We start from the raw sequence: 11,929 nt of genomic DNA on the forward strand, positions 1-11,929 counted from the left end.
AATTGCCCCCCCAATCCCATATCGTCCCTTCCCAGCCAAAGGACCTCTGTCTTCGAAGGATTTAACTTCAACCGGCTCCCACATAACCATCCAGCCACAGCTTCCAAACATCTGATCAGTATGTCTGGGGCCGAGTCAGGATGGCCATCCATCAACAGATAGAGTTGGGTGTCATCGGCATACTGATGGCAACCCAGCCCAAAACTCCGGACAAGCTGGGCGAAGGGGCGCATAAAGATGTTAAAAAGCATCGGGGAGAGTATCGCACCCTGAGGCACTCCACACACCAAGGAGTGGCGTGATGACAATCCCCCCAAATATTATTATTATTATTATTATTATTATTATTATTATTATTATTATTATCATCATCATCCACAGGCCTGCCAGCACAACACAGAAGGACAGCGGTGTGAGCGCTGCCAGCCAGGTTTCTTTGGTGATGCCAGGCGTGGGACCCCCGGAGACTGCCAACCGTGCCCATGCTACGGACCCTATTCTGCTAGCCAGTAGGTACCGCCTGCCAGCTGTTCTGCCTTCCTCCTCCCCCCTTTTGAGCGAGGGGTGGTTTCTCTCGGCTGCTAACTTCCCACCCTTCTCTTCTCCCAGGCCCGCCAAGACCTGCTTTGTGGACACAGACGGGCAGCCCACCTGCGACTCCTGCGCCCCGGGCTACATCGGGCGCCAGTGCGAAAGGTAGGGTGGCCGTGATGACTCTGCCGGGGAGGGGTGTAAGAATGAGCCCTCAGGCTGGAGGGGGGGAGAGAAATTGCCCACTCCTGGTGTGATTGGAGGGCGGGTGCCTTCTTCCTCTCGAAAATCCAGCTGGAGCTCAGTAGGCAAGGAACTCTTGGGCTATGGTGGGCGAGAACCTCCTCCCACCAGGAAGGTGGGACCATGGTCTGCTTCACTCTCTTTCACTCGCAGGGTTGTTGTGAGGATCAAATGGGGGGTTCTGACTTTCAGAGAAGTTGTTATGCCAACAGACCATTGCTTAAAACTTTTTTTAAATGATGATTATAAATTTGTTTCCTTGGTTTTTCAAATTAAAATTTTACAGACATATATCAAACATAAATCACAAAAACAAGATCCCAAGGAATCTCCTGGACTTCCCTCCTCCCCTTTGTGGGTGCTACTTTTAATCTAGGCCTAGGACCCACGTACCTACAGGACTGCCTCTCCTGGTATGCCCCGTGGAGGACCTTAAAGTCCACAAATGACATCATTTTCGAGGTCCCAAGTCGCAAGGTGGCTAGGGCCAGGGCCTTTTCAGTACTGGCCCTGACTTTGTGGAACACTCTGTCACAAGAGACTTGACATCTTTCTGCAGGGTCTACAAGACAGAGCTCTTCTGCCTGGCCTTTGGTTTGGACTCAGTCTGACCCTTATGTTCCCACCCTCTCCTTTATGCTTTTGATCTATGGGCTGCTCTTAAAATGAGGCTGCTTTTTAAATTGCATTTTAACCTGTGCTTTAAATTGGTTTGTTTTTCCCCTATTATATTTTTACTGTAATTTTACTGGTGTTAGCCACCTTGAGCCTGACTCTGGCCGGGGAGGGCGGGGTATAAATAAAAATTATTATTATTATTATTTATTTTATCATCATCATTTCCTCCTGCATCTTTTGTGATAATCCAAATCTTTTACCTCTCCATTGCGTCCAAAATTCACCATTAAGCTACAAGTGATACTCCAATCCTACTAACGATTTTAACCATTTACAATGGTCTTTAAGATAAGTTATAAAATTTCCCCCTTCCTTATTACATTTTTGGTCTTCCTGATTTCTGATTCTTCTGGTCATTTTGGCCGTCTTGGCATAATCCATCCGCTTGATCTGCTATTCTTCTCTGGTAGGAACTTTATCTTCTTTCCCTCTCTGGGCCAATAACATCCGTATAGAGGTTCTCCGCCGAGCGAAAATGGAAGCAAAAATCTTAAGATATCAGAGATTAGGAACCGCATAGAGGCAGAAGGAAGTCATTAAATAAATCACGGCAATAAAACCAGAGACTAGCCATAGATAAGAAAGTGAGAGTTGCGAGGAGAAAAGGATAACATGGAAAGATGTGTTTATAACAATGGCATCGACGGTTTGTATTTCTTAAATTACTGTATGTTTTTGACATGTTGTTTAACATTCTTTCTATTCTCTTTTTCTTTCTTTTCTTTTCTTTTTTCTCCCCCCCCCTTATAACAGAATATTGTGTCTCATTATGTGTAACTCCTAATGTGCAAATAAAAATTATTTTTTTTTAAAAAAGGGGGGGAGAACATACTCTCTTGCTCCCGGCAGCCAGGGAGGTGAACTTCGGTCCTTCTGAGCCTGGAAGGAGGGGGGGGGGGGACGATGGGCTGAAGCAGACCCTCAGACTTTGGCCCCTGCTCCTTTCATCCCCTTAACTCATCCCTCTTCTCTTGGGCCAGGTGTGCGCCAGGCTACGTGGGCAACCCCAGCCGGGGGCAACCGTGCACAGGTGAGTCCAGCTCCTGGGGCAAAGGGAGCCGTCTGCCAACAGAGAAACCAGGTTTCCGCAGCCAAGCGAACTTCGATCGTTTCTGGCATCCCATGAAAAGCCTCCCAGGAGGATTTGATTGTCGCAGCCTCCGGTGTTTTGGACTTCCAGCTCCCAAGCCGGGAGGCTGAGAAGTGTTGTAGCTCAAAATATCTGGGCTGGCGAGGGCGGAATCAAAGCCTTGGGGCGGGTGGAAGGGGAAATAGTCTCACTCTTGCACCCGCCAAGTACCCACTGTCCTCAGCAGTTCCCTTCCACTTCTCCCCCCCCCCCGCCGCCCCCGCTACAGATCATGGCACCCGATGCCACTGCGACCCACATGGAAGCATCAGCAGCCATTGTGATGCCAGCGGGCAGTGCCAGTGTAAGGTAAGGCAGGAGGGGGGAAGCACCCATCGTTGTGTGCATTCCCTCCCCAGCTCAGAAACCCATTTCCTTTTTATTATTATTATTATTATTATTTTCAAGTTTTCATTATTAACATCATTCAAACTTAAATTCAACAATATTTATACAGTTGTGTGGTTTCCTGAACCCCCGTACTTCCCTCCTCTCCCTTCTGGTTTTCCACACATACATTTAAAAAAAAAATTTAACCACATCTAATTCATATATCCAACTTTGATTAAATCCTTATTCATTCCTTTACCTATTAAAAAATTACAAGTGCTGCTAACATCTTTAAATCTTTACATTGTTCCTTAATGTACTCTATAAAATTTACACCATTCTTTTTTAAGTTTACTGTCATCTTGGTGTCTGATCTTCCTAGTCATTTTCTCCATTTTGGCATAGTTCCTCATTTTCACTATCCACTCTTCCTTGGCTGCTGTTTCCTCTTCCTTCCATCTCTGGGCAAACAGTATTCTTGCAGCTGTTTTTGCATACATTAACAGTCTTTTAAAGTCCTTTGGTATTTCTTTGCCTTTGATGCCTATCAAAGAAGCTTTTGGTTGTTGTTGTTTTTTACAAAAGTTAAACATTTTTTTCAGTTCATTACATATTATTTCCCAGAATGCTCTGGCCTTTTTGCACGTCCACCACACGTGGTAGAACGTGCCTTCGTTCTCTTTGCACTTCCAACATACGTTGGTGGCGTTTTTGTACATTTTCGCTAATCTTGTGGGAGTCAAATGCCATCGGTACATCACTTTCATATAATTTTCTTTCAACGAACAGCATAGGGTGAACTTCAAATAAATCTTGAGAGACTTTGTAAAAAATGTTGTTGGAATGGTAAATGAGAGATGAAGAGCAAAAAAGCAGGAATGAATCATTGGGGAAAAGGTGTAGGGTATAATATAGATTACAAGGGACGCGGGTGGCCCTGTGGTCTAAACCACAGAGCATAGGACTTGCCGATTAAAAGGTTGGCGGTTCAAATCCCCGCAACGGGGTGAGCTCCTGTTGCTCGGTCCCTGCTCCTGCCAACCTAGCAGTTCGAAAGCACATCAAAGTGCAAGTAGATAAATAGGTACCACTCTGGCAGGAAGGTAAACGGCGTTTCCGTGCGCTGCTCTGGTTCGCCAGAAGCGGCTTAGTCATGCTGGCCACATGACCCGGAAGCTGTACGCTGGTTCCCTCGGCCAGTAAAGCGAGATGAGCGCCGCAACCCCAGAGTCGGCCACGACTGGACCTAATGGTCAGGGGTCCCTTTCTAATATAGATTTTATGGAGGGAGGATTTGAAGTTCAGAAACCCATTTCTATCCCAGCCCAGCCCTGAAAAGCGCATGCTGTTTCCACTCGCCTTTTCCAGCTGCCCTTTCCTTCCCCGCCAGACCCTCCTCCTTTTTGCGCCCGCTGCCTGGGGTTTGTGGGTGCTTCGATCCTTCCACCCCAGAGGTTTGTGGATCCCGCGAGCCTAAGTTTCCCGGCTGCTGTGAACCTTTGCTCAGCCAGCAGTGGGGTTCTGCCTGCCCCCTGCCCTCTTTACTTTGCGCTCCAGCTTTTCTCCCTTCCCGTTTCAGGTGCACACGGAGGGGCCCTCCTGCGGCAGCTGTCGGCCGCACCACTTCCACCTGAGCGCGGAGAACAAGGAAGGCTGTTTGCCCTGTTTCTGCATGGGCGTCACCCAGCAATGCACCAGTTCCTCCTACCACCGGGACCTGGTAAGAGCAGCACAGCTTCTTTTCTTTCCTGGACTTCCAGGAATTTTCGTTCTGCTGGTCTTGGGAAATGTACCAAACTATGTTTCACACACACTGTTCCCGGTGCCACATAATACTCTTTCCACATTTGTAAGAAAGCAGTCTTCTATCAAGGCACACTTTGGAACTCCCCGCCTATTGACTCTTTTCTTTTCTAAGCTAGCTAAATGCGTTTTTGTGTAGGTGAAGCCTAACTGGATAAGCAGAATGTTGACAGGCTTTTTTTTTTAAATGTAGTTTTATTAAAGATTTTCTTGGTTTACAAAAGTATGTTCAATGTCTCTCTCTCTCTCTTTTTTCAAGTAACATTTTTTACAGATCAGTTTCATTTGCTGACAGGCATTTTAATCTTGAACAAAAGTATGAAATTATCAGCCAAATCACACCTTTAAAACATTCAAATGATAAAACCAATAAACTAATAGCAGATTGAAACATACATCCACATTCTACGTGTCTGGGGAGGTTTGCCTAAAGAAAAATGCTTTATACAGGTGCCTGATGTCAATAGGCAGGGGGTTCCAGAGTGTAGATGCTGCCACACTCAAAGATTAGTTTCTTACCGATGCAGAACTCGTCTTACGTGGCACCTGTAAGAGTCCCAGTTCAGCAGATCAAAGCTGCAGTTGGTTGCGACCCTCTGCCATCCATCTGGTTATCTCCCGCTTGGACTACTGCAATGTGCATATAACACCAGTCCTGAAAGACCTACATCGGCTCCCAGTACGTTTCCGAGCACAATTCAAAGTGTTGGTGCTGACCTTTAAAGCCCTAAACAGCCTCGGCCCAGTATACCTGAAGGAGTGTCTCCACCCCCATCGTTCTGCCCGGACGCTGAGGTCCAGCGCGAGGGCCTTCTGGCGGTTCCCTCGCTGCGAGAAGCCAAGTTACAGGGAACCAGGCAGAGGGCCTTCTCGGTGGTGGCGCCCGCCCTGTGGAACGCCCTCCCACCAGATGTCAAAGAGAACAACAACTACCAGACTTTTAGAAGACATCTGAAGGCAGCCCTGTTTAGGGAAGCTTTTAATGTTTGATGTATTACAGTATTTTAATATTTTGTTGGAAGCTGCCCAGAGTGGCTGGGGAAGCCCAGCCAGATGGGCGGGGTATGAATAATAAATTATCATCATCATCATCATTCATAAATAAGAATAAAATAAATTATTATTATTATTATTTATTATCATCATCATCTGTGCCATCTCTGCTCTTTCCCCGCAGATCACCACGCCTTTCCTTCCCAGAAATTTCCAGGGATTCTCACTGGTCAACCGTCAACACACCACCCGGATCGAGACCGGCTTCACGGTGGAGATGTCCCCCGAGGGCCCTCAGCTCTCCTATGCCCGCTTTGGGCAGCTGGGGGAGGAAACCTACCACTGGCAGTTGCCGGAGACCTACCTGGGCGACAAGGTGAGAGCCCTGTTCTGTGGGATGCAGGAAGTGGCGCTTGCAGTTCTTGAGCCCATCCCTGTGGCGTCTGGTCATCCTCCCCGGACAGTCTCTTCGAATTGTGTTCCTCATGGTCTGTTGTGAACCAAGGCACTGATTTTGGGGGCCGGGGGTGGGGATGGGAATTCATAGGGTGTTTCCAGAGAGAGATGAGCCAGCAGAACCTTGGCTTTGAAGGTAAGTCCATGGGTACCAACTTAAAGAAGGAGACAAATGAGAAAGGAAGGATGCTAGGAGGCCGATGAGGATTCAGTCGGACCATTGGGTCCATCTAGCTCAGTATTGTCTACACTGACTGGCAGCAGTGGCTCTCCAGGACTCTAAGCAGAGATCTCCCCCAGCCTTACCTGAAGATGCTGCCAGCGGGGGTTGAACCCAGAGCCTTTTACATGCAAGGCAAGTGTTCTACCACGGCGCAACGGCCAGTTTTCAAGCAAGGAGGGCGCAGACATCAGAGTGCACATTGGGTGCCAGACTAGGACCTGGCCGACTAGGGTGCAAATCTTCCTGGGTGCTGCTTCACGGTTTCTCTCTCCTCCTCCCAGCCGTCTCCCAAGAAAGAAGCCTCACTTTTCTGGCGCCCGAAGCTCGCGGGAGTGACCTTGGGCCCCTCGCTGCCTCGGTCAGCCTAGCTTGCCTTGCAGGGTTCTTGTGAAGATTAAATGAGAACAGGGTAGCTCTTTGGAAGGCAGGTGGGACACAAATGTGGTGGTGGTGATTTGGTGGAAAAGAAGGGAGGAATTCCACCCCGTCCCCATTATTATTATTATTATTATTATTATTATTATTATTATTATTATTATATTATTATGTCCCCATTCCCAGTGTTTTTCTAGCAGAAAACCACACAAATAGACTCAGGGGTTCCCCTGCGGATGTCCTCTTACAGTCAGCATGTGAGGTCCAGATAATAATAATAATAATAATAATAATAATAATAATTTTTATTTATACCCCGCCCTCCCTAGCCAAGGCCTGGCTCAGGGCGGCTAACAAGCAATAATAAAAACAAGTTGAATGAATACAACTTAAAAACAAGATTAAAATACAGCAATTAAAAAATATTGAAACATAAAAATATTAAAATGCAGCCTCATCACAGGAGGAGAAAGGAAAAAGAAAAAAGAAAGAGGAGGAGGGAATCAAATTGGCTCCAAGCCAAAAGCCAGGCAGAACAACTCTGTCTTAAAAAATAAAACGCCTTAGTACACAAAAGATTCGTGCCAATTTAAAATCAAAGTGCCTTTCTGCAGGGAAGTTTCATCCCACCGCTGCCACCATGTAGTAAAGGGGCTCCTTTACTAATAATAATAATAATATTTATTTATACCCCGCCCTCCCCAGCCAAGACTGGGCTCAGGGTGGCTAACAACCAATAATAAAAAAATGTTGATTAAAATACAATTTAAAAGATTAAGATACAACATTAAAACATTAGGATGCAGCCTCTTCACGGGAGGGAAAAGGAAATAGAAAGAAGGGGAGGGAATCAAACTGATTCTAAGCCAAAGGTCAGGTGGCACAACTCTGTCTTACAGGCCCTGCGGAAAGAAATCAGATCCTGCAGGGCCCTGGTCTCATGAGGCAGAGCGTTCCACCAGGCGGGAGCCAGTGTTGAGAAGGCCCTGGCTCTGGTTGAGGCTAATCTAACTTCCTTAGGGCTCGGGACCTCTAGGGTGTTGCTATTTATGGACCTTGAGGCTCTCCGTGGGGCATACCGGGAGAGGCGGTCCCGTAGGTACGAGGGTCCTAGGCCGTGATGATGCAGCCCCTTGCCAGCAGAAGGTGGCACAAGCCTGTGTGGATCCTGGGTACTCCGAGCTCCCCCCATCCGTGCCAACCTTCCCCCAAAGCAAGCCGTCCCACGGGGCTGGAAGTGGGTGGGGACTGTTATCAGGGCACTCCTGGCGGGCAGCAGAAAAGTGAGACTTCCTTCTTGGGAGATGGTTGTTGTTGTTGATTGAATTTACATACTGCCCTATACCCGGAGGTCTCAGGGCGGTTCACATAAAAACATTGCAGTATATAAAATTAAAATAAAAGCAGAGAAGGCCCGTTCTCGTGTTGCCACCCTCTGGACCTCTCGAGATGGCTGGGAGGAGGAGAGAGAAACCATGAAGCAACACCCAGGAAGGTCGGCGGTTGGGATTGGGGAGGCAGACCTCCTTTGTTGTTTTACCCTCTGACAATCCTGCCTTCGAATATGCATTGCAGGGGGTGGACTCGATGACCCTCAGTGGTCCCTTCCAACTCTAGAATTGTATAATTGTGAGGAATGGGGTGGGCATCCCTAGTTTTGACAGCTCACAAGCCGCCGGCAAGGCTTGCCATTTGTTGTGTATTTGTCTATAAGCGCATCGCCTGCCCCCAAACCCGTCTTGAATTAGCAACCCTCGCAACTTCCTGTGGCAGGGAGTTCCACAGGCTTACGCGTGAGTTGCACAAAGGCATGCTTTATTTTGTGAGGGGATGACACTTCGAACTCGGAGGGGCAAAGGTTCAATGAGAGAGTCCTGCTGGTTGAGGGGAAATATTTTATCCAGCCCCCAAATCTGCTCAGAGCTCCTGCTTTCCTGCGCCACTTCAGAGCTGGCTAGAATACTGGGGGGCAAGCTGGACAGGGGGGAGAGTCTTGTTCCCAGGAGGGGCACAATGATGGGGCTGAATGTATTTGGGGGTCTGGCATGGGCTATGAACTCTCCACCTTTACCTGCTCTCTCTCTCTGTCTGTCTCTTTTCGTTTCTCTCATTTCTTTCCTGCCCAGACTGTTGGGCAGAAGGAAACCTACTTTGCCCGGATGCGCCGTGCCCACAAGGTACGCGGGCAGAGATGCCCGCAACGGAGCATGGACTTGTCGGGTTCTGGGGCATGCTATTGTATTGTGTGCTTCTAAACCGGTTGTCGAAGGCAGGAGGCCCCAGGAGGATGACTCGCTAGGAGGAAAGGTGATTTGCAGTGTTTGGGGCTTTTCAGTTCGGAGGAAAGGCGAGTCGAGAGGTGATGTGATGGAACTGTGTGAAGTTATTATGCATGGCATTGAGAAAGCTGAATGTTGGAAGATTTAGGACAGGTAAAAGAAGGCCTTTCTTATGTTCTCTGGCTGGGATCTGTGCCAAAGCGGCTGCCGTGCTTTGTTCAGAAGCCACAGAGCTTGCTCAGCTTTTTACAGAGCCAGACTTCCCTGGGCTACCTAGCTTTTAAAAACGTTTTGACAACCCACCCTATATTGAGATGGCCATTTCTTTTAAACCCTTTTTAATCTTGCATTTTAAATTATTGTAAACCTGCCCTGGGGAACCTCAGGGTGGGTCATGAATCAAAATAATCGCAGCAATAACAACAGCTCAGTGCTGTCGACAGTGACTGGCAACAGCTCTCCAGTCTTTCTTTTCTTTTTCCAAATATTTTTATCGGTTTTTACACAAACAAATTTAAAATAGTGGAAAAAAGAAGAACTTTTAACATATCCACACATGAGATTCTCTGAAGCTCGTGACTCCCCCGTCCCCCCCCCCCCCGTCCCCTACATGGGGTCCTTAAAATATTTTTTCTAAAACTACATATCATTACATTTTCCACAGTTTTCATTTCTCTAAATTGTCCGTGTCTTTTGTTTCTTTAAAAGTTATTTTTTAAGTCCAGCTGACGTTTTTATTTGTTTGCAATTGTCTTCTAAGTAAGTTATAATTTCCCCCCATTCTTCTTTAAAGTCTTTATCTTCTTGATTCCTGAGTCTCCTGGTCAGTTTTGACCATTGGTAGCCAAACTAAGGCCCAGGGGCCGGATGTGGCCCAATTGTCTTCTAAATCTGGCCCACAGGTGGTCCGGGAATCAGCGTGTTTTTAAATGAGTAGAATGTGTCTTTTTATTTAAAATGCATCTCTGGGTTATTTGTGGGGCATAGGAATTTGTTCATATTTTTTTTCCAAAATATAGTCCGGCCCCCCACAGGGACTGAGGGACAGACAGCCTCTGCTGGAAAAGTTTGCTGACCCCTGGTTTTGACATTTCAGCATAGTCCAGCAGTTCGGGACTGTTGTTTCCTTCCATCTTTGGGCTAGTAGTATCCTTGCAGCTGTTGTCACGTACATAAAAAGTCTTTTCTGGTCTTTTGGAATGTCGGTACCTGTAATTCCTAAGAGAAAAGCTTCTGGGGTTTTTCTTACAAACATTTTCTCCCCAGTTCATTATACTGTATATCAATTCCCAAAATGACTTTGTCATCTTACATGACCACCACATATGAGCTACAGCTCTTTTAACAGCTCCTGTAATTTTGAGTGTCTGCTGGTGTGGCATGGCTGGGGTGTGTGCATGCCCCCAAGTCTGTAGTGTGCTGCCTCCTAAGATCAGCAAACCCCTACCCTTCGTGCCATTTGCCCTCCTAATATGTTCCTGTCTGCTTTTCCCTCCCTTCCCTGCATGGGCACCCCATACTGAGCCCCCAAACAGGAGAGCCTCTGCATGGGGGGCAACAGTTAATGTTCAAGGGAGTCGGGTGTGGGGAGGCTGTCAGCTTTGCATGGCCAGGCGAGAGGCCGGCCAGCTTTCAACATGCCCACCGCCCGTGTCCCACCCCAGCAGAACTCCACATCCCTCACAGAGAAGCAGCTGAGGAAGGACGTGGCAGCTGGCAGGATCCCCAGCTCTGGCGGCCGGGTCCGGCGAGCCACCCAGGTAACGAGTGCGAAAGCCGGCTCCACGGGGATCTGTCCAGCTGGGGATAGCGGCGTTCGCCCTGGGTTGGGCAGCCATTCTGAGCTCTGTCCTTTTCAAGGATGCCCAGCTGTTTTCAGGCCTACCAGCGCGAGTAGATAAATAGGTACCACTGCGGCGGGAAGGTAAATGGTGTTTCTGTGCGCTCTGGCGCTGGTCACAGCGTCCTGTTGGGCCAGAAGTGGTTTGGTCATGCTGGCCACATGACCCAGAAAAGCTGTCTGTGGACAAACGCAGGCTCCCTCGGCCTGAAAGCGGAGATGAGTGCCGCACCCCATAGTCGAATTTGACTGGACTGAACCGTCCAGGAGCCCTTTACCTCTCTGTACTGGGCCTGCAGGTCCTCTTTTGCTCTGCCTGTCTGCCTCTCTCTCTCTCTCTCTCCCCCCCCCTTCTTCCTTCCTTCCCTGACTCCCTCGCCTCCATCCTTCAGGTGCAGGAAGCCCAGTTGAGACGCGATGCTGAAATCTGGGAGATGCTGTCCCGCTGGCAGGCCTCCTCCCGCAGGGCACCCCCTCCTCCCAAGGAGAAGGAGGAGGGCGCCCCCAAACCCCCTCCAGCAGGACTGCGGACCCCCTCAGCTGCCCAGGCAGCCCACCTTGGCCCTCCTCGCTCCTTTGCCTCCTTGGCCAGGGCTCCTCTGCTCCCCGCTTCTCTTGCTGCTGCTCCCGGCTCCCAGGTACACCCTGCCCTTCCTTGGCTTCATAGGGGAGTCCTGGGTCTCCCTGCTTGGCCCTGTCCTGGGGCACACCTGCTTGCTGCCAGCGCACTGGCTGAAATCATACTCATCTGGGCCATATTGGGTTGGGAAGCCAAGCCACGGGGTGGGGGAGAGGGGCTCAGAGCTTATGTCTTATACCCATTTCCATGGATTCTGTCCTCCCTTCCCTCTGCCCTTCCTTCCATCCTTTTGTCTTGCCCAAACTTCCTATTCTTTCTTTTTTTTAAAAAAAAATGTATTAATTCATTCATTTGACAAAGTAATAATCAGAAATTAATAAGAATAAAAATGTGCCCCCCACCCCGAGACAATTCCATTGTCACTATCCAACCTCCCAAAATTTCAACACCTCTTGCGATGTTTGACCTC

At 48.4% G+C, this 11,929-nt stretch overlaps 1 protein-coding gene across 1 annotated transcript in view; it reads left to right on the plus strand.

Annotated features, from left to right (window-relative positions):
- The window catches only part of LOC114602823 (basement membrane-specific heparan sulfate proteoglycan core protein-like), a 218,570-nt gene that overhangs the window by 122,396 nt on the left and 84,245 nt on the right, over positions 1-11,929 (plus strand). Inside the window, exons 32-40 of the mRNA XM_077930973.1 lie at positions 382-509; positions 610-696; positions 2,433-2,482; positions 2,811-2,890; positions 4,491-4,631; positions 5,892-6,083; positions 8,888-8,938; positions 10,705-10,800; positions 11,273-11,518. Coding sequence (XP_077787099.1) covers positions 382-509; positions 610-696; positions 2,433-2,482; positions 2,811-2,890; positions 4,491-4,631; positions 5,892-6,083; positions 8,888-8,938; positions 10,705-10,800; positions 11,273-11,518 — 1,071 coding nt within the window. The remainder of the gene's footprint in view (positions 1-381; positions 510-609; positions 697-2,432; positions 2,483-2,810; positions 2,891-4,490; positions 4,632-5,891; positions 6,084-8,887; positions 8,939-10,704; positions 10,801-11,272; positions 11,519-11,929) is intronic.

This window comes from Podarcis muralis, chromosome 7 (assembly GCF_964188315.1).
Source record: "Podarcis muralis chromosome 7, rPodMur119.hap1.1, whole genome shotgun sequence".
NCBI classification, from domain to species: domain Eukaryota; kingdom Metazoa; phylum Chordata; class Lepidosauria; order Squamata; family Lacertidae; genus Podarcis; species Podarcis muralis.